Genomic DNA, 26,224 nt, shown 5'->3' on the forward strand with positions numbered 1-26,224 from the left:
ACCTAGGACTGCACTCTGGACCTAGGATGAATAGGATGTCAAATTCAGATGTATCGGTGTGTTACTCAGATAGACTTTCCATAGCATTGTTTACATTCTCTTCCCATTCGGTAGACTTTCAGCTTGTGTGTGCACGGTGATGTGACAATGAAAGTGATGCGATTTGATCTGATCCTCATGCTCTGAGCCCCGGGTGGGCGGGGCCATGCTAATGACGTCAATGGAATGGGTGAGGTGACGAGCCCCTTCTGCGCTCCGCCCCGTGTGGGTGACGGGAGGGGGAGGGAGCCAGGCAGAGCTGATCCCACGTGTGACGCTCGCATTCCCGGCTCAGTAATATTCTCTTAGCTCTGACAGTGTGTGTGTTAGTTACTGGCCATAGTTGGGTTAGCCATGGAGGGAGACGGGAGCCAAGCCACATCTGGAAGCCCTAACGATTCGCAACACGACCCGGGGTAAGCCAGAACCAATGCTGACAGCACTTGACTTTTTTTCTTGTGTGTTTTTCTCCAGTGAGCATGTTTTAAAAAGGCTCTTCCGGGTGCACACAACTACTACACCTTTGTTTGCTGTATATTAGTGAGCACAGCCCGCCGGGGCTCAGTAAACACACACCGCTCTGCTTTGCCTTCGTTTAGCTCTGCTTTTTTTGTCGCTAGCTACACGTCAAAATGGCCGATCTGACATCTGGACTCACTTCTGCTGTGTTTTCCCCTTACAGTAAAATGTTTATCGGTGGCCTCAGCTGGCAAACTTCACCAGGTAAGAGACCGATGGTTCGCTGTCATTTGCGCGCGTTTGTCGGGCTGTGTTGTGTTTCTTTCATTGTATCCAGCGTGGCGCGCTGTGCGGGATATGTGCCGTCATTTGAAGTCCTCTATTCGACCCCTGTTAGACATCCAGGGGGGCGTTTAATTTACAAACTGGTGTGTAACGCACGAAAGCATTGCTTATGTGTGCTCTTTTCTTTCTGTTTTGTTTCACAGACAGCCTTAGAGACTATTTTAGTAAATTTGGAGAAATCAGAGAATGTATGGTGATGAGAGATCCCACGACAAAACGCTCCAGGTAAAAAAAAACAACAATGTTGCTGTCTTTAATCCCTGTCACTTTGAGGTTTTTATTCTAAGAAAAGATGTGTCGATTTTTGCCCTTTCGCTGTTATTCGGCTGCTATGCGCTTTTGAAGAGACTGGATCGGTGTGTTTCTGGATAGGATACAGTTTGACATTGATTGGGATTCTTCTTTACGTTAAAGCAAATAAACGAGCGGTTAACGCGGTTGCTTGTGTTTTGATTTTACATTGGCACGTTCATGGGGGTTTTCACACTTGTCGTTCTTAACCCTGGGTTATTTTGTTTCGTGTTTCACGCTGTTCATATTTTACCTTGGGTTAGTAATAAATCTTTCGCTGTCAGATTTTATACTGTACGTTAGCGGTACATTTACATATTCATGAGGATAAAAACGTTTTTTTTTTTTTTTTTTTGACCCATATAGCACGCGACCTTTTTTGATATCTGTGGAAATGTCGCCACGTAGTTGGGAACGCAGTGCAAATATGCAATTCTCGTTATCGCTACTTTTAAAAGCAATTGTTTTTCTCAAACATCAAAACCTGACGGCGCGTGAAAGTTTCTCTGCGTATGAATATACAATAATGTAAGCGCCAAAGCAGTTTACGGTCGGTTGTCTGTTGCTAAACAACTCGGATATCCATAGCAGATTTTCAAAACCGATGCTACAAAGCACCTTTAAAATGACAAGTTTTAACCTCAGGTTAAACCTGGCCTTTACCCGGGGTTTAAAAATGCGTTAACCTAAGATTAACTGCTATGAAAAGTCCTTATTGTCCTTGACAGACACATTATGGCAAATGTTTATCTGAAATGTTTCATCAACTAAGTTCTTCTTAAATAATATAATAGGCTGAACATATTAAAGGGATATTTCACACGGAAATTCCGTCATTGTTTGTTCTGTGAAACAAAGGAATTGTTAGGGATTGACAGTTTCAGTCACCATTCACCTTCATTTGCATCTTTTTCCCCCCTCCAATACATGGAATAGTGAATGGTGACTGAAGCTGTCATTCTACACATTCTTTTGTGTTCCTCAGACGAATGAAAGTCATACGGGTTTGGAATGACATGAGGCTGAGTAAATGATGACAGAATTTTCATTTTTTTGCATGCACTGCTGTAGCTGCTCTTGTCCTTGACGCATTATATTTCTAAGGTAACATGTCATTGTAAATGTTTTAGATAGAAGTTCTTAAAGTGTTCAATGACGGAGCAAAATGGATGTGTTAACAAGCTTACCAGTCAAACACGTGTAACCCGTCGCTGTCAGCTCCTAATGTATGTCTGTGTTTTTGTTTGTTTTGTTTTCCAGGGGATTTGGCTTCGTTACGTTTGCGGATGCGGCCAGTGTAGATAAGGTCCTAGCTCAACCACACCACGAATTAGACTCAAAGACGGTATGCTCTCTTCTATTTGCATTTATTTTTTTGTGAAGTGCTGCTTAAACATGCTTGTATCTGTGACATTCAGTGAAAAGACACGCAGTCTCCCTATCATATCTCTTCCTGGGTCGAGGCACTCCGCAGCATTTGTCATTGTACCACACACACAACAGCGGGGCACTTGACATAAATAAGTAGCCGGATAATTAGTCCTGTCCTCCTCACATGCCTCAACGGGATTTAACTCCTTGCTTGCCAGACCGGGACTGGGGAACAAGAGGTTAAACCCCATTAAGGAATGGGGCAAGAAGGGAGTAATTACCTGCTGTGTAGTACTGTAGTTAGATTGTGACGCCAGCCATGTTCCGTGTCTCTTGTCTCTTGTGATGAAAGACTTGCAGTGACGTGGTTTTGCACTCTTCTTCATGATTGACTGAACACCAGAAGTTGCTCAGGGCAAGGATGCATTTGATGGTTGCATGCATAAGTTCATTCTAAACCTTGCTGACAAGAAATGTTTATGTGCATGTGACAATGTTTACATGGTAAACTAATTTCATTATATTTGTTTCTTTCTTTTGTTTTACTTTTTAGTTATGTTGATATTTTGTCATTTGTGACCGTGGACCCCAAAACAAGTCATAAGGGGACTTTTTTTGAAATTGAGATTTATACATCACATGAAAGCTGAATAAATAAGCTTTCATTTATGTATCAATATTTGGCAGAGATACAACTATTTGAAAATCTGGAATCTGAGGGTTGGAAAAAAAAAAATCTAAATATTGAGAAAATCGCCTTTAAAGTTTCAAATGAAGTCTGTAGCAATGCATACTACTACTAATAATACTTTTTAAAAAATATATATATTTACGGTAGGAAATTTACTAAATATCTTCATGGAACGTGATCTTTATTTAATATCCTAATGATTTTTGGCATAAAAGAAAAATTGATAATTTTGACCAATATAAGGCAATATTGTTGGCTATTGCCAAAAATATACCCGTGCAACTTATAACTGGTTTTGTGCTCCAGGGTCCCATTTGTGGTGCAGGATGGTGTGTACACTTTTTAATTATTTTACATTTAATTATTATACACTCAACTTATTTCTTAATGTGTCATTAATTACAATTTCTTTTTACAATTTGTTTTCTTGTTTTATTCATGTTTATGTTTGCTGTTGTTTTCGATATTAAAAGGTGCTTGAAAATGCAATAAACCTAAAGTTTAGCGTATGTAGTGATATTTTTTTGTACATTTCTAAATAAAGATTCTAATTTTTAAAAAGATTTTGAAGTGTGTTTTTACCTGTAGAGGTTAGGGTTATTATATATAGTATTTTATATTCATTATGTAATATTAGATAATTATTTAGAAGCAGACGTAATTATTGGATATTAAAATTATTTTACATTGCCCATGTAAACTGATTCATATGTATATTTCTGTCAGCAAGACATAGGTTAGCCTTATTCAGCCTTAATACCTAAATCCAATCAGAAATTCATTTAGTTTTCCATGTGACTCTGAACCCCAGGATAAGCAGACACTTTATCAGTAAAGTTAATGTTTTTTCCCCTAATAAAGTCGCCATCTTCCCTGTTTGTAGATACAGCTGCTAGTTACCTGTAGGAGTCCAGAGTGAAAGAGCCTTTTATTTGGGATAGCTAGGGTGTGGACAAATACCGCCTTTACTGGCTTATTTTAATGGATGCCATGTTGCTGCAAGTTCATATCAAGAGACGGACTGTATTTAAAGGCGTTCACAGAGGTTCATAACTTCCCTCAGGAATTTAGTGGCTAATACTTTTCTCCCAGCACACTACATATTGGCATTCCCAGTGCCTTCCATTCAACAACAAAAAAGTGTAATGTGTAATTCTGTGATAAGAATTACACTTTGTTGTAAATATGTTTTGTTAAACAGACTCTTTCAAATATAATATATGAATAAAAAATAAAAGAGGAAAAAATCCTCCGGTTTTGTTTAATGTTTTTCAATCATTGATTTATTAAGTATGTGTAAATATGTAAAAGCCAAACTAAGGTTATGAGTTTCAAGTTTAGATTAGATCATGTAATTTGGTCAACAGCAGATTAACCCGTTAAACTGTTTATTACCCACCTAAAGCTGCAGACAGATTACTGTTGATTGTTTACTTAAATCCAGCAATTGGGCAAATGTTAATTTTCAATCATAATTTAGCACAGCAGGTGAATATTCACCACCTCTCTTGGTTCCGTGCCCTAAATGTGTTAGAAATACAGGTGTGCTATTTATTATCTCGCTCTCTGCCAGTTTGGCCTTGACTGATGTGAGCTGAAATGCCTTCAGGAGGTAGAACATTTCTGTCTGATTAATAAAATAATAGTAGACTGTATATGTTAGTGTTGCACTAGTCTGAAAACGTGTAATTCGGACATCAAAAGTGGGCCGATTAGATTATATAATCGCGGCACACATGGGTAACTCTAGTATTCTTTGTAAAAAGTGGGTCAAGGTTTGACGTTTCAAATGCTCTTGAATGGCTGAGGGGGAAAAAAAAGAAGAAAGCTAGCGTTAGCTGCGATTGAGATCATGTGGACAGTAGCGGCTGGTGCTAAAGCAGGGATTACACGAGCTCTGGGTAGTGATGTCATCGTCAGGGCTGGGGCGGCTGTGGCTTGAGTATGACTCTAGGGCTTCAGCTCCAACCGGAGACCAGGAGCTGTGAAGAAGTCGCACTGGTGGAGGTTTAAGAACAAATTCAAATTGCTCGTGCTTTTGTTAGAAGAAATATTACTGCGTGATCTTTAACTAATCAACACCTGTTTTCCTCTGACATGTATGCTTATCCCATTGGAATATTTTTGCTTGTGTTTAATACATGGGGGGAAAAAACACCCATATGATGTATAAATATCGCCAATAAATATATAATACCTGAATGAATATTCAGTTATTTTTGTAAACTTTTATATATGCATTTCATATGGGTGTTATATTACAGATTGACAATGCTAAAATGCATGTGCGTGTATATATAGCTTAAACTTTGTTCGTTTGCATGTATCATTTTATTAAATTAATTAGCTCATGTAGAATCATTTTTTTAAAATAAAAATAATTGCGGTGCATCTTTCAGTCCAGACACCTGTGTTTTCTACTTTCTTCAGTTTCCTGTCCAATCGTTTTGTCGCTTTTGAAGAGTGTAAATGGACTAAAGAAGACATGAACAGTGATATTCTTGACACACTCGTTTCACATTTGATTAAAAGCTGTGTAATCTGCAAATCTGAAAGCCTGGGGTGAGAATTGTATTGTGTATTGACAACTGAAAGACTGCTGCCGGTTTCTCTAAAAGCAATCTGTTTTAGATTAAACACTTTTCTGGATGAATTAAAGTATAACACAACAGCATCATTTCCCACCAGAAAGGTTTTTTTGTGTTTTTTTTTTTTTTTTTTGCAGTGCATATTGCAATTCTGTTCAGGTCAAATTAATTTACCAGGAGACCCACTCTTTCGTATTTCACCAAAACATGTTTATTACATTTTTTTTCTTTCTTTTTGCATGCTGCCACATCTCACAATCCTGCTTTTCTTTTTCTTACTGTTTATAAGAAGTGACAAAGCATTCAGACACGCGGTATATTCAAGAGCAATATAGCACTAATGGATCTTTTTCCCTTGAGTTATTTTTCCATTTAATGAGAGTGCAGAGGCAAGTCTTTGAACTGTTTTTGTTCTCGCATGCGTGGTTATCTGCCGTCCTGTCCTAGTGCTCTGGCTGCCCAAGCTTATGGCCTATGCGCTAAAAGGAGGGACTGTTGTTGCAGTCTATGAATGTTTAAATGACCAAAGCAAACCACTTTCTCGACAGCAGGTCGGCCAGGATCTCGCCTCTTTTGCTTTGTAAAATCAATATATTTAGAAAATGAATATGTGATGCCGCTAACATGGATGAAGTCTTAACAAGTCAACTAGTGGAAATCAATAATACCTGTTTATCACAATCTTTTAAAATCATTAGAATCGTCCATTTTGCAGTACGAGATCATGTATAATGATTCAAAGATCGATAGGAGAAAAAAATGTCTTGATTGCAATTGACGTATTTATGTTGTTAATTTATCCTCTGGGGGAATTTGTTATTATTAATATCCAGGATGAATCGTTACACTGGTTCAGAACCTCCAGCGGTTTATGTAAATTACAGATGCTCTTGATCATGATGTGTGTGTGTATAACTACATTTCGTTTGTAATATAATAAAATCAAATAACATCGCTTATCTAACCAATAAAGCTAATGATGTCCTATCACTTGGCAAAATGCATTCTAGGCCGAGCTGTAACCCCTCGTGCAGAAGAGAAAGTCACCCATAATAGTGATAATCCCTCAGGGGGAAAGGAGGTTGTGGACGTATTGATCTAATGCCCTGTCTGGATTCTCCGCAAATCTACAGCGCTCGCTAAAACACCCCCCGTCATGTTTTCCTGACCTCCCCCGAGGCCGCGTGCACTTCTTCGGCGAGTCTTTGAATTATCTCCGCTCTGTTATATAATGCCACCTGTTTATTTATGCCGTAATGGAGTAATTATACTCTAACCTGTGTTAGGTTTTTATTCGATTTTGTCATACACAGGCCTCATGCAACCAGCATGTAATAAATAACTAGGCGAGATTACACATGAGACATGGAGCATTGCATCATGATTAATGCCATAATTTCCATGAAGGTTATCGAGTAGTCACAGCACATTGCTGGCTTTTTCTAATATCTTCTAATTTTCCTCTTCACGTAGCTCCGTTTTCTCATATTTCTTTCTCTCCTTTCTTGTCTCATTTAGATTGATCCTAAAGTTGCCTTTCCAAGACGCGCTCAACCCAAGGTAAGAGCTGTTTGCTTTTGCTCTCTCGTGCCGAGCTCCTTTACATTTGCAAGTCTGCTGTGTATTTGTTAATGGTGTGAGAGGGCGAATGTTTTTCGCTGAATTTGGCCTTTGATAGAGCAAAGCTGAGTTGGAGTTGTATCTGTGATGTTACGTTATGGTCCGTTGCAGTCTGGCTGGTGTTATTTTCCAGGCTAACTATGACTTCTCTGTGTCATGGTACAAGGAGAGACTGTTTAATTGTTGTTTCTAATGTGAGGAATTCAGATTTTTTTTTTAATTAGCGTGGCTGGGTATGAACCCGTAGAACTATCACGGAGAAAATATTGAATTATCGCTGCCTTGTTGAGCGTGAAGGTTGAGTGTTTTTTTTTTTTTTTCCTTTTTGGGGGCTTGAGGTGGGATGGTGATTAACTTGCCTTTTTTAGCATCGCTGCTTTGCAAGTAAGATCATTAGAGAGGAATTTTTTTTTTAATAAAAAAAAAAATGTTGCCCTCAGCTGTGGAATTCAGAGCATTAAATCCCTCATTTGAATCTTGTCTCAACAAGACATTTTTCTTTGTATAGCCGGATGTGTGTGTGTGTGTGTTTTTATGGTATCTAATGTCCTGCTTCTGCAAGCCATGTTGGCAACGAACTTCCGACAGCCTCTTTGCTTCAGACTGCACTGTCAGCCAGATGGTCTGTGCCCCAGATTTTGTGTCTGCCGTGCAGCCGTTGCTTGGCCTCTGAGGCAGAGCTGGGATGGCCCCCCTGGCTCAGCTACGGGCCACCAACATTTTATACCCAAGAGGAAAGGTGCTGCGATCTGAGATCAGCTTAGGTGTTTTCTTTTCGAACAAATGCAGAGCAGGGTGGCAGACGGTCCTTGTTTAGAGCAGGCCGGGGAGGAGGGCTCGTGGGGTGACAGGTGTCCATTGCACACTTGTCTGGCTAATTGATATAAAGAACTTTTTTGCTTCATCCAGAGCTCATTGGAGGAGAAAAGGTGCACTCTTTTTCTCGCTCTTGCGCGCATGCACATGCCAGCGAGGCCGGTCCAAATGCAGGCCGCAGGGCCCCGGGCCTAATGCTGTTTCTTGGCTCGAGTTGGACACGGGATGAATAGGAGTATTAATACGGCCAGGCTCCAGTAGCAGTTAGACTGCAACCCTGTGGATGATTGCTCGGAGCCAGGCACATTGGCAAATAATTCCTTTATTGCAAATACATTTGCACACTTAGATTTAAGAACAAACCAGCAGTAGATAAACACGAAGATCCAAATAGAAAAAAATGGGGAAACAAAAGCTCAGACCTCCTTTTTTAAAATCTTCCAACAAATGCGCTAAAAGGAACTGGGGATTTGGGTTTGCACTGATTGTGTTAAACCGCGCAGAAGTTTACCACAGGCGGAAGGCGAGATTGCTTTTTTGCCATATTTGTGATTGGGCTTGTTGTTTCACACTACTTTTCCCCAACATGGCTCTGCATGTCCTGACAAGATTTTAATTGATATTGGGATTGAGGCCACTTTTGGAAGCGAATGGATTTTTGCAGGTCTGATATCGCCCTCCGAGAAAACAGTTATTTTCATCAACCCTAAGTCTGCATAAGCCTTCCAATCAAGTTACTGATGCTTCACCAGCTGTAGTGCGGTTTTAACAAGCCTCTAGGTGCAGTAAGGCGATGGACGATCATCTGTATGTGATGGGCCATTTGTTTGCCGCTGATTCTTGTCCTTTCTCATTGATCATGTTTGGAGGCCGCTCCATCTCCAGTTGCTAATTTAGTGGAGTTGTATTTATCTTCGAGACACTTGTGTATGAAGAATTACCTTCCCGAATAATTGATTTCAAAGCTGTTTATGTCCTTCAGTAGGTTCACAGATTAGAGGACAAATTCAGTCACATTGTTGAATATAACTAGATAAGTGTTGGGGAAATTGTAGCCCATCAAATTACTTTATATTTAAAGGACTTATATTACAGTCAAGTTACTATTTTGAAAAAGCATTTACAGCAACAAAAAAATTATTTTTTGTATTGTAATATATAGAGGACGACCGATATCCGATTGGTCAATTGATAGTTTTTATGCTAACGCATCTTACGCTGAACTATGGAAATGTTCTTTACTTCTTAAATATAAATATTAATGTAATAACTTTGATCGTCGATCGTTCATGTTAGTTCATAGTGCATTAACTGATGTTTAGAGAATCAACTTTAAAGGGGTCATGAGTTGAAAAATCAACTTTCCCTTGAGCTTTTGATCATGGTAATATATATCCTGCAAGTTTCAGAGCTGTAAAGCTTTTATTGACAGCTAGCTCAGAAAACAATCAGTCTGCGAATGTTCTTCCCTGTGACGTCAGAGTTCAGTGAGATGGCGAACGCCTGATTCTGTAGCCCTGCCCACAGACTAGCACCTGACATGTTATAGATGAATAACATAGGCCTACTTGGAGCTAAACCGGATAGAACTTCCAAGCAATAAACATGCTGCATAAGTTTACTTCGAATTCCAATATTAGCAAAGAATGGTTGAACTTTATGGATGAAGATTCAGCTTACGTGGGTAAGACATTGCACATTTGTTCACTTCATTTGTAAACAAGACTGGTTTTGCAAACAGGATGTGGGCGAATCATTCCGGTTGCCATTTTTCCTCACGTTTTCAAAACAATTCCCTACGTGTAATGACGGGAGCTGTAGCCCATTATGATGCGCAAAACTGTTATCCAATTATTACAGTTGCCGTTTACTTCCAAGTCTTCATTGCGACATGCCCATAAAAACCGAACGTTCCGATGTAACATTTCTGCACAGGGATTCAAATGAATTGTTGAATTGTTATTTTTTGGAGTCTGAATGAGCAGATTCAAGAAAATGGGACATGCTAAGGCTTCGGTAACATAAACACTGTAAAATAAAGTTTGACCCATTATTGCATGATATTATAATGTGCTTAGTATACCTTTGGATAATTACAAATGTCATAAAGTCATTCAGTATATGTATTTTTGTTAAGGCAATTCATATTTGGTCATACTTTACATTTGCTAATGATCTTTAATGGATAAGGCTATAATGATTAGTTTTGGTTAGTGGAAGTTATACAAGATAGTGTTACTTGTAATATTGTCTGTCTGGATATAGGATACTATATACTATTCATTTCCATTCTGTCAAAAGTATTGCCTGACTTTAGCCTTTTGGGACACCAAGAAGGTTAGAAGAACTTGTTTGTTACCACCAATTTCTGCCCCCTGTGCTTTCGTTCCCTGCCTCTGGCTACCGGTCTCAGTTTTTTCTGCCATTAAAAAAATATTGTGTCCTTTTCGCTGACACTAGTTCAAAACACTGTTGTACACTGCTAAATGAGTTTGCATTCAAAGCTCAGGGCAGCCACTTCTGGGTCCTTAAACTTGATTTCACATAAGTCTCACCAATCTTTGCCTATAATCAGTCACATTATCTACAAAAATGGGAGCTACGCTTGAAGTACAGCCATGTTAAAAGGCCCAGCACACAACATAATGCGATCCTTCAGCTCCAGCAACACAACGCGCAACCAGCCTGAGTGGAAATGTCCTGGCATTTACCGCCCATAAGTGCTGTCAAAACAATGGCTGAGCAAAAGCTACATCCCCAGTTCTCTCGTTTCTCGCAAACTGCCTAGCACGGGGCTGACAGAAGAGCGAGAGAGCACGTGTTGGAGCTGAAATTGAGTTTACCCTTGTATTTTTTTATTTTTATTTCCTTTCCATCCTACATTGCATGGTGCTGTTTTTCCTCTCACTCTCCTTCTCTCCCTCTCGCTCTCGTTGTCAGTTTTTGAGTGTGTAAAAATATTTGCACCTAGTGTACTGCGAAACAGCGAAGCTGTCGGGTCCTGTGGTGTGGGCTCTCAGGGAGAGGCACACGACTAAGTGTGAAAACTCCAGGCCAAGTTTTTAATGAAGTCCAAAAGGTGGTGCCATGTGAAGTGCCGAAACCACATCTCAGCAAACGTTTTCTCGCTCTTGGGGAGAAAAGAGTGGCACCGATAGCCCAATGACTCCAAACAACCCCGGTGCCAATTAAAAAGCCTGGCTAACGCACTGCTCAATCCAGCTTTGCGGGCTCCGTTGATCGTCTCTTTCATTTCCGCCACCATAGTTCTTTGCTGACAGCTTGGCAAAGCTGCCCCCTTTCTCTTTTGAAATTTCTGCAGGTGTTTTTTTTTTCCTTGTGTGCTGAGAAATCATATTTGATAAAAGGTCCATGGTTAAATCCGTTGTAGGTATATTTCAGTGTAGCTTGATGTAAACATTGCATAGACGTTCCATGATGAAATGTTTTGATGCAAGGAACAACAAAGGAAAAAGGTTGTGGATTGAGAGAAATAATATCCCCGTTATTGTTGCACTAGGGCTTCTGCTTTAGACTAGAATTATAATTGTCATTAATTTCTTGAAATTTTAAATGCGGTTATTAATTTGCATTGCATAGTTTCTGTTGAGTACACTCCATTATAATAAACAAGTTTTATGTGCTGCAGAATAATTCTACATTATGTTGATTGCACTTTGTTGATAATTGAGTGACTTAAAAAAGCATGAGTTAATTTTTAATTGCAATGAGATTACTTTAAAATAATAAATGTATGTGCTCTGCCATTTGTTTGGGGTCAATTTATTTTTTTACATTTGTTTATGTTTTTGAAAAGTCTCTTATGATCAACATTAGGGATGTCTATTTCCATAAGTTTCCATAATTGATCATTGTTTAAATTTAATGATGGTTTAACTAACCTCTTAAATCTGAAGTGGGGTCTTATAAGTTATAATGTTACATTCTTAACCTACAGTGGCTTTACAGTGAATTTAGGGAATATGAACATCACTTAACAAGTATTTTTAAATTTGCAGACATATTAGAATTGCTCTATTTTATGGCAAAGAATAACTGCTTTGCATGAAAATTTGTTTCAGTTAGATATAGGGCTGCTCGATTATGGAAAAAATCATAACCACGATTATTTTGGTCAATATTGAAATCACGATTATGTAACATGATTATTTCACATGACTTTGGGAATGTGTTGCATTTATTAAAAAAGACACCTTTCACCAATTAAATTAAATTAAAATTGTAACAGTTGTTGTACTTTTTGAACTATTAAAATAAATATAAAAACATATATTCAAATCAAAGTAGAAAAGTATTCAAGTAAAAATGATTACCACAAATAAATAAGATCAACAATAAAGTGCACTTCCACAATCTCTTGAAAACAATTAGGCAAGATTTTGGCAAAATATATTCAACAATTTCCAGCTAGTAACTCGATCAGAATATTAAAGACTGGCTCACCATTATCCCCCAGAATTAACAGCAAATAAGTTAACTAATATGTAAGACAAAATAAAAATGATTCCAGTCAACATGCTGGTAGGGCTGCTAATATAATCACTCAAAGGTTTTTAGCCAGAAACACTAGTCTGTTAACATGATCTGGTTTAAGGGATGAACACAAGCAAGTGACAAGGTTTGAGGCAACGGAATCAGTTATTTATTTTTTTTGCCTTACGGAATTCAACAGATAGGGAGTTGCGCTGTAGAGTGTGTCTGTTATGGATGCCTGGGTTACGGAGGAAGATGTTGAGGGGGTTGCTGTTTTTGTTTCTTTATTAGATTGTCATAGTTCACTCTGTGTTTAATTTTCAAGTGGTTAAACAAATTTGTGGTGTTCCCTTGCGTTGCAGCCACTACCATGTAGCAAATCTTGCATGTAGCATGTTTCTGCTGGTCGTCTGATTCCTCAAAGCCAAATTGTTCCCAGACGACGGAATTGGTTTAGCCTTTTTTGCTCACCAAACGCTGCTGTAACTGCCCTCCTTCTGCCATCACGACCGTCACGACCTGAGAGAGTTTGTGGCTTCGGGAGGGGGGGATGTGCGCGTGCGCACTTCATTCAGAACGCAAGACAAAATAAGTGTACTTGCAAAACAGAACATCGAAATTCAATTAATTGCACAGCCCTAGTTAGATACCAAACCAAGCTTTTGCATGAAAAAGCACTTGTACAGCGCACAGAACACATGCATACACATTTTGCACCACATTTCTGCTTGTACCTTTGCAAAACATTAGTACATCGTTGTAGATTGCGTATATTTATTTAGAGCAGGTGATCTCAAATGAGCACAAACACGACATAAGACAATGCGCAGATAATTTGATTTGCAAAGTGTTCTAACATAAGCTTTTCTGAGCACATACACCCAAAGCATGCAAACCCTACGGGTGCGTCTCAATCAGCTCCCTAGCTCAGTAGTCAGGGCACTGATCAGGGAGTCAGCCTACTGACTTATGTCCTGATCAGTGCCCTGACTACTGAACTAGGTAGCTGATTGAGACGCACCCTAAAAGCCTGTCACAAGGCATGAGCACTAAACTAAATTCTATTTTGCATCTTATTGCACTTAAACGGCCAAATACACCAGAGACGGGCAGCATTTTTACTCTGCTTAAGTGTGCTTATTTTTCAAGTGTCTGCCTTTATCAGAGTTTTTACTTCACAAAGCATAATATTGTACTTTTTACTGCACTACGTTTCATATGGAATATCATTTAATACATAATTACATACAACATTTTGAGTACAAGTAAGAAAGTACTAAATTATTTATAGACTGTAGTATCAAAGGTAAAATAACTTTTATTTATGAAATGTATTGCAGTAAAAAGTATGACATTATGCTTTGGAATGTATTGAAGTAAAAGTCCCCCCCCCCACCCCCCAAATAAAATAAACACTGATAAAGTGCATATACCGTACTTGGAAAATGTAATTGAGTAGAAAGTAAAAATCCTTAACTACTGTCTGCCTCTAAAATACATACAATGTAAACACAGTCATTGATATCTCAGTGAATGTCAGCAGTTCAGATGCGTGTCAGTATATTATGATACGCATGTGCCTAATACTGCTGTCTGTGTCATTAATCAAACAACAAAATACAAATCATTCACTACTCTTGACTGAATAACACAGAAGCTTTAGGATTCACTGTATATTTAATACAGCGAAGCTCATTTAGTGTTTTATTTTTATATTTGTTCATTTAATTTCCTACTTGAATGCTACTGTTACATAAATACACCTATTGTAGTTTAAATTATTATTATTATTATTATTATTTATTTTTTTTCTTTTTCTTTTCTTAGTAACACAGAGTTTGTTCATATTGCCCACCCCACTTAGGCCTAAATGGCCTTTTTATATTTTGTTACATTTTTAATAAAGGGTAATTAGATTGGTTGTATTGCTCAGTGAATTGCAAAATAGTCTTAAAAACCAACATGAAAAAAAAAAAATCATGATTAGATTGTGGATTGTGATCCTGTCTGTTAATGTGGGTAGTGGGAACTGACTCTAGAACAGCCTTACATACACTCTGCCTTGGCCACTTGATAATGTCGAAAGTTTCGCCTTTTCTTTTTTTTCCCGAAGAATCTTTGAGGGCCCCATCTTCTCCCCTTCTAGCCCGGTGACTGTGAGCAAGGCTGGTGCGTTCTCATGTTCATAGAGGACAGCTCAGTACTGCTGTGGCCGGCCCAGCACTAACTGCTGTTGAGTGACACTAATGAGGAGAACAGGCATGCAGGAAAGGGAAGGAAACAAGCTCTTCTGGACATGGCCATTGACAAAACCCCTTTAAGATCTCACCACTCACTGCAATCTTTTCCAAGACCTCCTAACCGCCCCCACCCGCCGCCCCCCGCCAGACTTCCCTTCTCAAAAAGACACATCTCTCAATTAGCATGGCTCGGAGAACATGGCGCTTTGGTGCTTTTCCTTTGATTTGTTTTGATTAGCAGGATGTGAGGGATCTAATTGAATCCTGTTCTAGACGGTATGGCAACATGCCTCTTGTCGAGCCAAAACAACAGAGAATAGACTGAGACAGGGGTCAAGATGCATTCTAAACTTGCAAATTTGAATCGAAAGGTGTCTGTGGTTGAACTTTTTACGCCAGACATGATGAGGGTGAATTTCCGTGCCTACTTCCACAGCAACATTCCATGAATAGGGTACACTTTGCTGTCCCATTGTTTTTTTTACAGGCATAAATAACATGTTTTTTTTATTACATTTAAATACCAAAATTGTAAATGATGTCCCAATTTTTATTCCGTTTATCGGTTGAAAAAAACAAACAGAAAACATTAATTTCATACTTCAGTTCACATCATTCATTAGTCATGCTTTATTTTTAAGAGTTCCAGGCCCTGTTTTGCACCCCGTTCATGGAAAATGGCAGCAAATATTTGTATTGGCTGTTGTGTTGTTCTTCTTTCCTCATTTGTTCAGGCTCAGTGCCTATTCAGAAGTAAACTGAGACACTCAGGCCTTTCACAAATGGCCCTAATCAATAGCGAATCGCTTTGTCTTTCTTCTGTAACTGTAGGAAAGTTAACTAAAAAGTTCATTTTGTGTGTAGCTGCTGTTGTAGACCGTGGCTTAATGCCAGTTCTGAAAACACAAGATTTTTCTCAGGTGATTTTTCTCTCCCAGTTGCACTGTGACATTAACTGAGTAGAAAGAGTAGCAATAACACAAAGGGTGTTGTGTTCTACCTCCCAGCTAAGACACCATGTGAGCTGAACCAAATGCATTTTGACCCTTTTTTAGCACCAGTGCTAAACTTGGACTTGCAGATATTTTAAACTATTTACAGTAACTATTCACTTGATTTCTGATTGCTTGGTCATGTCTCAAGCCCTTTTTAATACCTGGTATTAACAAGAGTATTTAGTGACCAATTCTTGTGTTTAGATTTTATGTGTCAGTGTATGTCAAAAATACGGATGATGTTCCATGCGCATTGAATGAATGAGGTATTTATAGCGCTTTACTATGTACTTCTGTACACCTAAAAGTGTTTTACAATCATATCTGGTCTCTTCTCAACCACCGGCAGTGTGCAGCATCCACTTGGATGATTCGACGGCAGCCACAGAACAATGGCGCCAGTGCACTTGCCACACACGTACTATATGTGGAGAGGAGAGAGAGAGAGAGTGATAAAGCCAATTCAAAGGATGATATTTATAGATGATCCATAATTCTGCTGTTATAATTAGCAATTGCCAATAAGTTTTTCTGTTTGGTCCCTTAGTGTTGGAAGTGAGACTTTTATTTTGATGGTGCTGAGGAGCCCTGAAGAGTTAAGGTATAGGAACGGTATCAAAGAACCTAATTGATTTATTTTATGAAATTATTCATAATGTAATCATTTAACTGTTTTAAACTTTTTAAAAACTATATTGGTAAAAGTAATGGTATAACTGCAAAGAGGAAAAACTGCTCCTGACTGAATAACTTTTGCAGCTTTAATAAGTATTAATCTGTTTAAATTATAATTTATACAGTAAAGACTGTTAAGTGCTTCATAATTAAATTTTCTGTATATTTCCTACCTGTTTGGTTTTAAAATATACTGCCTTTATGTTGCTTTCTATGTTTCTACATTAATTTTAACATTAGATGTGCAATTATGACAAAATAAAGTATATAAAAACTGTGATTTTAGGTGTGATTAATATTACAAGCAGTAATTACCAGTGCATGTATATATGTCTGGTCTTTTCCAGAATGTTCCACATTTGTTTTGCATATGTATTTAGTGCTGACTGCTCATGATGATCAACCAACCATGGATATTGATATCAGGTGTAAAGTTGTCATTTCTCTTCTTCTTTAGATTTTAAGGCACAGATTGCTCACACAGCAGTCTTTACATTTGCTTTCTCATCCTCTTGGTTTTTTATTCACGTTTAAAAGGAAGTCTTAAAAAATAAGACAATACAGTAATACTTCAGGCCAGCTTTGACTTTGCCTTGGGCTGTCAGGCCTGGAAGCATGTCAACAGCGCAGACAGGTTATTACACTGTGACAAACTCGGTACGGAGCATCCCGGAGCTTTCATTTAGGGTTTCTCCTAGAGTGGAAGGCTGCCAAGTCTGCCAGAGCCCTTGTAGGAGCAGACAAGCTTCCAAATCCGCCCAGCCGACGCTGCAGCGTGCTTCTCTTTGATGCTGCGGTTACCTGCCGTGTCCTATGCACAGTACTGATGTAGAGCTGAGGCTATCGGCCCACACACTCCACCCTCTGACAGCCGAACTCTGTGCTGCTGCCTACCTGCTCTCACCGTCTTTCCCTGTCTGAGACCTCATTCGAACCTGCCTTCTGCATGGAGGGTAGGGGATTTGCAGTGTTGCAACTGGTATGTAATCGCTATCAGTTTTATGGAGTTTCTGTTGGGATGCACTTATATACACATTTCGGCCAATGTAGACAATCCCATATTAGAAGTCTGTACTATTATTATTATTATTATTATTATTATTATTATTATTATTATATAAAGACACTCTAAAAACTAAAACCAACATTTTTTGTCAATCAATGTTCAAAGTACATTTAGGCACCGCAACTTTATAATTCAATATGGAATGGGTATAAATCCGGTGAATACTTAATGAGAAAGTTGAGGTAAAAAAGTCCTCCTTTTCCTTTTACCCCAATCCCTTTACTTTTATTGAAATCTAAAGATAACTTTAATAATGACTGTGAATTGTGAATGCTAGTTTGACACCTATTTTTTATTTTCATTATCACACAATAAGGTTTACTTATCAGTTCATTTTGATTGATTAATTTGGATGTATTTCAGTTAATATGTACATTTTTTGATTGAAATTCTCTCTTAGTTAATGATACAACAATATTACAAAATGCATAATTAAAAAAGTTTAAAATTTGCTATTTATTTAATCAGTTTTTTTAATATCTTTTGTTAAATTTATTAAATCACTGAACGTCTATACTATTCAATATATCCGATTATCAACATTTTATCCAGATCGTTTGATGACAAGAGTGGTCCTCCTGTATATCGTGTCTTTATTTTTTATTAAGCATATACTGAATGCGTTTGACCTTGATGCACAGACTGCAGTCGGACACATTTTTTTTCTCTGCATTGTTACGGCTTTGACTTGTCGGATATCGACGTTTCTGACTCTGTGGAAGCTGTGCTCGCCTCTTTCCCCGTCCGCTTCTCTCTGGGTGTTTGTGAAATGAGCGGTCGGTGCAATCAGCGCAGTGCTGTTGGACTCGTTGAAGCTCCTCTGACCCGCCGTGTGTATGTCCTTGTTCAATGATTGTCCTTCAGTTCACTGCAGTGCTCAGCTCCTCTCCTCCACACAGCTCAGCCACTTATCTGACCAGGTGGCTGATATGTTTTCTTTTCTCTTCTCTTCATTTCTCCCCTTTTTTCGCTTATTGTTTTTAGCGTCCCACTGCAAGGGCATCTTTTTTCCCCCTTCCACTCAAGAATGCTTGGTTTGCTTTCTCTTTTGATGTCTTTTCGTCACTCTCCATCCCTTTTTTTGTCCCACACACACAAAGTGCACAAACCACTGTAATTTACAGTAATAGGGGGCAAGTTTGAAAAACTGAGCAGTTGTTCTCAGCTGGTTTTGTTTCAGGACATAAGATACTGACCCAACAGGGAGCTAAATTTGTTTATACAAAAGTGATGTCTTTGAAATAAATAATTGATGAAAAGTATTGATGTTGTCATAAATGGCATTGGTCCTACAAATTGCGAAAAAGTATCAACATTGGCTGAATTGAAAAATGGACCGTTTTGGTTTCTAAATGTTTTGTTGATTTTCAATGGTTTCATGCTTAAGCAAGTTCACCACAAAACAGATTGTGGTCTGATCAAATTAGTTTATCTTCTTTCAAGTGAACCTGTATTTAATGTAGTCTGGGTCATATTTCCTTTTACCTAATGTAATTTTGATTATGGTTTTTGAGGATAAAGACATGTCACACAACCAGTCTATGTATGTATGTATGCATGCATGTATGTATGTATTTATGTATGTATGTGAATCAAAATCTGCTAAGGGGTAATTCAGTGTAAGTCATGAAAAAATGTTATTTTATTGGAAAATATTTGATCAAACATTGATAAAAACCAACAAATGTTGAGTGGTGTTCATTAACCCGGTGATGTTTTTCAATTAGATTTGCATTATTTCTCTTTAGCGTGTGAATGTGAAGTATTTTCCCTCATCATTCCGATTCCGTTTCAGCTGAAGTTTCCAGCCGAAGCTTTTGAGGGACATGATAATGTTTACAAGGAGTAAACCGTGTTTGATTTTGGGGTAATTATATAACATGCTGGAGACGTTTGAAATGCTTTTTGCATATTATACCAAAGCTATTTTATGGAATTCATTTTATATTGTGGCTTATTAAATAAATGTGGACATGTTTGGCTGTCAAAAATTCTTTATTTACCAGTCTTCAAAAATCTTTATCTAAGTTATTTTACCAGGGAAGGAGTGGTTTGATGCACAAAGTTGTTTTTATTGTCTCATAACACAAATCTTTTATTTAAACCCTTGAAATGCAGATCCCATTATGGTAAATAATAGTTAAACATCACTTTTTAAAACTGTTCTTCCATTATGACCCCTTAGCAGATTTTGTATGTATATAAATGCACACCTATCCCTTTTCTCCTCCTTCCTTTTAAATTCTGATTTATCTTCTGTTTGTTACCATCTGAACTATGGATACATATATGGTTAGTTGAGCTTTTTATTATTTTTATTTTTTATTATATAATTTTTTAGCAATTGTTGGCAACCTAGACTGGCGACCTATTTTTGGCGAACCACTGCCATACAGGACTGAGATCCTTCAGTTTTGTTCTTTAAAGGTACATGAAGATATAAATATGCTCATCCGGATGTCTGTGGTTTGTCCATAGTGGCAGGTTGAGTAGCGTTTATTAGCTGCAGTGTGTGTACGGCTGTCAGTTCCAAGCATTTTTCATTGGCTCTGAATGTGACGAGTGATGGACACCCCCCTTCAGAGGCGACGCCTCCTTCGGTTGCATTCTCTCCACCCTCTCTGGTTAGCTGGAGCCTGTGCTACCGCATGATAAATCTGATGCTAAATTTAGATGCCGTTTTTCTCGCACAGAGAGAGATTACTGGCAGAGAGAGAGAGTGAAAGACAGAAAGTAAGAGAGTGTGTTTATGAGTGTCGCAGGCTTGCTTTCCACAACAAATCCATTTGCAAAAAGACCTGTTTTTTCCCCCCTCACAAGGGCTATTGTTGTCACTGATTTTCCATTGTGTGATTTATTTATTTGCGGTTATTTTAACTGTGTATTGTTGCTTTATTTAGTTCACTATTAAGGAACACAGACTGTTGGCCAGGCCTTTCTCATATGCAGTTTTCCTTTTGCAAATCCCATCATTGAATCCAATTACATCTTGTCTTTTTTTTAAAAAAAAAAAGGCAAAGTCAAAGAGTCTTTTTGTAACTAATTGGATTTCAGTTCGTCTCATTTGTCCTTTAAGACAATATTTGCCGTATGTATACAATTGAACTAACCTTTAATCTTTCATTCCCAGGTTTAATTTTTTTTAAACTTGTTTGTTTGGCAGTAGTAACGGTGCAGTTATGTAACAGTGAACTTGCAAAAGACTGGGCTGCATATGCAGACACAATCCCCTACTTCAGGATTTAGCTTATCCCGTTCACTACGCAAGTCCCTGAGAAACCACTTACCTTGATTTTCCACGCTACTGCCATGGGATTTCATTTGATCTTTAAAAGCAGATGGCACACCAGATACATCTAAGAACAAAACAAGTGCCATCTTCCTTTCATATTGACCAAAGAGACAAATACACTTAGCGTGCACGTAAGGCACTGCACGAATCGAAGCATCAAACGAAATTAGCCTTGAGCGCGACTGGTTAGCAACAGCTGTTAGCTTCGGCAGATGCACGCTAGGCTTTTGATGTAGAGAGAGAGAGGGTAAAGGGCGATGCTTGGTCTCTCTGTAGTACGCAGGGAGATGGGAACTTGCTGGGGACGACTTTCCAATGCTGATACAGCTGAAACAACAGGAGGGACAGTGCGCTTGAGACGACTGACCTGCTTTACTCCCCTGTCGCTACACAGACGCCAAAACAAACTCGCACCTTTTCAAGACTCAGTCAGTGTGCTGTGCTCTAATTCACAGGTGTCTCAGCTGACCTATTTCATATCATACTGATATGCACGCACAGCGGCAGTTGTTTCAAGGGATTGTTAACCCAAAAACGAAAATCTGTCATAATTTGCTCGCCATCATGTTTTTCGAAACGTGTAACATTTGTTAGCGCTGGGGGGAAATGTATCAAATATCCCTATCCCTATAACATCCCTGTAACCTATTTTTTACAGGGAAAATGTAAATATTTTAATGTCCCATTGTTCTATAGTGTCATACTAAACTTATTGACAGCTTCAGTGATTATAAAATGAGTGCTCTTTACTTGCTTTTTGTGTAATTCTGACACAATTTGAAGAAAGGTTTTTGTTTATTACGCATGCTGTATTAGAAAAAAGCATTCAATTATTTCTGCCACAATACCATGGTTACGGTTAGCACTATTACATTAAATACGTGGGGAATGTTGGTGATTCGTGGATTAAAAAGCCTTCTATAACTTGTTAGTTTTTGGCATAGTGTTTCTCTTTGTTGTAATGGTGGTGTGTACTCGAGATCGGCTTGCGAGTAAAGCTGTTCTGATTGAGTTACACACTGCGCAGGACCTCTAGACGCGCGTCAACGCGCCTTTCCATTGACTTAACATGGAAATAATTTGCTCCAGACGCTCTTTTCTCGTTCAGTGTGAATGTATCTTATCAAAATGACCAATTGGTCACAGTCTGGAGCCCCACTTTTTTGCATAAAAATAATAATAATATGGATGACAAAAAGAAGCACTTGGTTATGGCAATGATCTTTGCCCCACATGGTTTCGAATATGACATGAGCAATTTTATTTGATACTAGCTCAAACAAACCCTTATTCAGCAGCAGATTTTTTTTATTTGGAATTCTCAGCCCAACTGTCATCACATTTTCCTCGGTTTTTAAAATAAATCTCCTGTAGGGCCCTCTCCTCTGGTGAACTTGCGAAGGCCCATTAGGAGTATCTCTCTGTTGGAGTTGCAAATGGTGCAGGCTTTTATTTTTGGCCCTGTCCTGGCTGATGTGTTCTGTTCTGAGACTGCTAGCTCTAAGATATTGATAGGTTTCTCTCTCTCACGGTCCCAAACACAACAACACATACAAACTCTCACATGCATTTGTTATAGGCAGACATTTGAATCAGCATTTTTTTTTTTCATTTGTCCTTCTCTGATTTTGTCAGTGGTGGAGGAAGTACTGAATCTCAGTACTTAAGTAAAAGTACAAATAACCTGATCCATATGTACTTAAGTAAAAGTAGAAGTACTACAACGACAATCCTACTTAAGTAAAAGTAAAAAAGTACTTGATTTTAAATGTACTTTTGGTATTAAAAGTAAAAGTACTTCTAAAACAATTTATTCTCTTAATGTCTATATTCTAATAATTAAAAAGAAGAAAACAGTATGGGCTGTGGCATTTTAATTAAGTTAGTTTTGGGTTAATGTAGGCTAATTGTGCGTATCATCTGTTGCCCAGTTTACATTCTGACTCACAATATCAGGGTGATCTGCAGAGTTAAATATCAATATTCATAAGTAACATTTTCACCAGCTTTGATGTATTTAAATCTTCATATTTATGAGGATGAATCTTAAATATAGGATATGCTTCAGCTTTCCTTTTATATTCTTAAATTTGATCAATAAATTAAGTTAGAATAACACTATATGGTTGTTAAATTAAATAATTTACACCGACAAATTACAACTGTATTAAATAATGTTATGAGATTGTTTTTACTATATTTTTTTAATACAATAAGAAACGTTGGAAAGAATGTTTGAACATGAAACTAAACTACCTCAGGTCTTAATGAGTGAGTCATTGAGTCTGTTCGTTCAAACGGCTGATTTGTTCATTAATGAGGCAGTTGTTTACGAACAGGTCATTGAATCTTTGATTCAACCGATTCATTCAAACGCTAGGGCTGTTTCGAATGCCATTTTTTGAGCTTCGAAGCTTAGGTGGCAATCAATATCGAATATTCGAAGCTTCGGTGGGTGGGGCTAAATATATAATAATAGTGTCGGTTTGCATTTGTATCATCTTTCACGACTTCACGTTTCACTCTTCGGGATCGTAAATGTGTTGCGGCAGACCCAGTGGAGTGCAGTGCTGCGTTTGGTGCAATATGATCAGGTGGCACACATTCTTTAAATATTAATAAACATTTAATAATCTTTTAAATAGAACAGTTTCCGGTACGCATTACACGGGCAGGTTAATGCTCCGAAAACGGACAGTGCACAAGTGATACAATCCACAAAGTCTGTTGAGAGCAAGAACTTTAATAAGGTATTAATAACGAACCTTTCTTTAAAACAAATGAATCCCAAAACAGAAATTAAATTAGTAACACACAGTGATTTCAATGAACTGTAATAAATAAAGAACACGGTAGCATGCTTATAAACAGTTGAATAAGAATAAATGAATTGTTTTTAAAATGACACAAAATGTAATATCTATTACAATTAGTTTTATTCTATATAAGGGATTTATTTAGTCTTATTCTGACTTTTTGTTAATTTAAATCTTTAAAATGCGCGATGCTTTTATTGAAAGCATGTTGCGGTGTTTTTTATAATTTATTATTATTATTTCAAGCATGAGTGAGAATGAGTCCGCTACGGAAGTCACGTGTTGAAAAAAAAAAAACGAATATTCGAATCTCAAAACTGAAAATCGAATGCCACCTAACCGAACGAATATTCGAATATTCGATTATTCTAGTACAGCCCTATCAAACGCTGAATCATTCATTAACACACTATTGCTGTGAGATGCGTTGTGGTTCTGATGTGGAAATATGATCTGATCTTGGAATTATTTTCGCTGCTGTAATAGAACAAAAGCAGTTTATATTGCATCTAAAATGTAAGTGACTAATTTTAATTAATTGTTTATAGAACTGTCATGAAATTAGTGTCACATTTTCAGTCATGATGGTATTCAGGAAAACAGCACTCTTGGTGGTGTCATGTGATGTTTTTTTAACTGTATTATATGTTATAAAATATTAAAACCTTCACATTTTGAATATTTACTGCAGTATGTTACTGAGTTTCTCTGTACGAGCGGCGTTGGTTTGTTTACATTTCTCCTCGATAGGCTGCGCGATTGTCAACAGCGCAACCGTCAGTTCATACATTAGTGTGATCATTAATTATCCGAACAAAACATAATCTCGAGCCCTGAAACTGATCAGAAATTGTAACAAAAATGTAACGAAACGTTGTAGAAATGTAGTGGAGTAGAAAGTAAAATATTTGCTGCAAAATGCAACAAAGTAAAAAGTATGCACTATTAATTCTACTTAAGTAAAGTACAGATACGTTTCTAAAATGTATTTAAGTAAAGTAACTAAGTATTTGTACTTCGTTACATTCCACCACTGGATTTTGTATGTAAAGGAATTAAAACATGACTGTAATACTATAGTGCAGGGGTCTCCAACACGTCGCTCGCGAGCTACTTGTAGCTCCTGGCCTGATTGGAGGTAGCTCGCCAAGACCTAGGCTACTTTGCATTTAATCAGAGTGAGCTAATTTAGACGGACTTAGAATTTTTTATTTATGAACAAATGTCAATGTAAACATGCAAATGTAGGGTTGTCACAAGTACAGGTAGGCAACTTTAGTACGATGTTGGTAGTGAAATTAAAAAAAAAAAGACAATACCAGCATTTCTGTATTAATCCATTTCTGTAATCCAAGCGCAGGGCTCCAAACTGTAGGCGAATATATACTAGTGTCTGTGAATATTAAACTGCAAATTACTATTTTAATATTACTCCTGCAAATTCTGCGTCTCTGCGTGAATAACAGGCGCAGATGCGAAGGTGCAGCAGCATACACACACACACACACACACACACACACACACACACACACACACACACTCACACTCGCGTGTCTCTGCCGTGTGCCACTATGCATAAACTGTCACTTCATGAGAATTAAACGTTTTAATTTAAGTAAGCTGTCATATGAACACAGACACTCAAAGGTCTTCATGGCAACCCGTCATAAAAGTTTGGTTTAACGTGAAGTTTAACGTGGAGAAATTGACAGAATATATTAGGCTACTGTTGCAGCCTATACAGTAGATGTAACTACATCTCTATGTAATAATAATAATACGTCTCTACTAATAATAATAATTATGCCTAGATATGGTTCCTTTTTTTTTCACTTGATATTTTATGTTTAAACAATGATTACTTTTTAAACAGCATACAGCCTTTAAATGTTTATGTATGTAAATGTCTATCTAATTATCATCGTAAATAATAAACGTTTTAAATTTAATTTATTTATTTTTTTTATAGTAAAAAAAACAACAACAAAAAAACATTTTGCTGTGGTACCAAAATTGGTATTGACTACCGTGAAATGTTTTTGGTATTGGTACCGACTACTGGAACTTCTACACTATTTCAGGTGTAAAACTGTTTGGATTGTTGTTAATATAGTATTGTAGAACATGAGTAGCTCTTGGCGACTTTCATTTTTAAAAAGTAGCTCTCAAATGAAAAAAGGTTGGAGACCCCTGCTATAGCGCATATTGGTGCCGGAAATAAAATCATTAAAAATATGAAAGCTTCATACATGAACTCTATTTATTAACAAATGTCTGAGTCAGCTGCTGTTAATAAAAATGCAGACACTTCTGAAGGGCATATTTGTTTTTAATAGTATGGACATCATAGCTAAAATTTAGCGCTGTGGCACACAGGGCCAAGTGTTGTGCTTTCCAGCAGCACTAATTACTCAAAGACCCTGATG

The 26,224-nt window shown here is 37.7% G+C and overlaps 1 protein-coding gene across 14 annotated transcripts in view; it reads left to right on the forward strand.

The window, feature by feature from the left end:
• Positions 1-260: 260 nt before the first annotated feature.
• msi2b (musashi RNA-binding protein 2b) overlaps positions 261-26,224 on the forward strand; it is a 281,199-nt gene continuing 255,235 nt past the window's right edge. For 5 of the 14 annotated variants that reach the window (XR_010906729.1, XR_010906731.1, XM_067450482.1 and 2 more), the window contains exons 1-5: positions 262-455; positions 722-762; positions 987-1,068; positions 2,395-2,479; positions 7,303-7,344. Coding sequence is in view for 8 of the 14 variants with exons in the window: in XM_067450482.1 (XP_067306583.1) it covers positions 394-455; positions 722-762; positions 987-1,068; positions 2,395-2,479; positions 7,303-7,344 (312 nt within the window). In the remaining 6 variants the exon portion in view is untranslated. Of the gene's footprint in view, positions 456-721; positions 763-986; positions 1,069-2,394; positions 2,480-7,302; positions 7,345-26,224 lie in introns of all 14 variants that reach the window. The other 9 variants (XR_010906730.1, XM_067450481.1, XM_067450480.1 and 6 more) reach the window with 3 other exon arrangements.

The sequence above is a fragment of the Pseudorasbora parva genome, chromosome 8 (assembly GCF_024679245.1).
Source record: "Pseudorasbora parva isolate DD20220531a chromosome 8, ASM2467924v1, whole genome shotgun sequence".
In the NCBI taxonomy this organism is placed as follows: domain Eukaryota; kingdom Metazoa; phylum Chordata; class Actinopteri; order Cypriniformes; family Gobionidae; genus Pseudorasbora; species Pseudorasbora parva.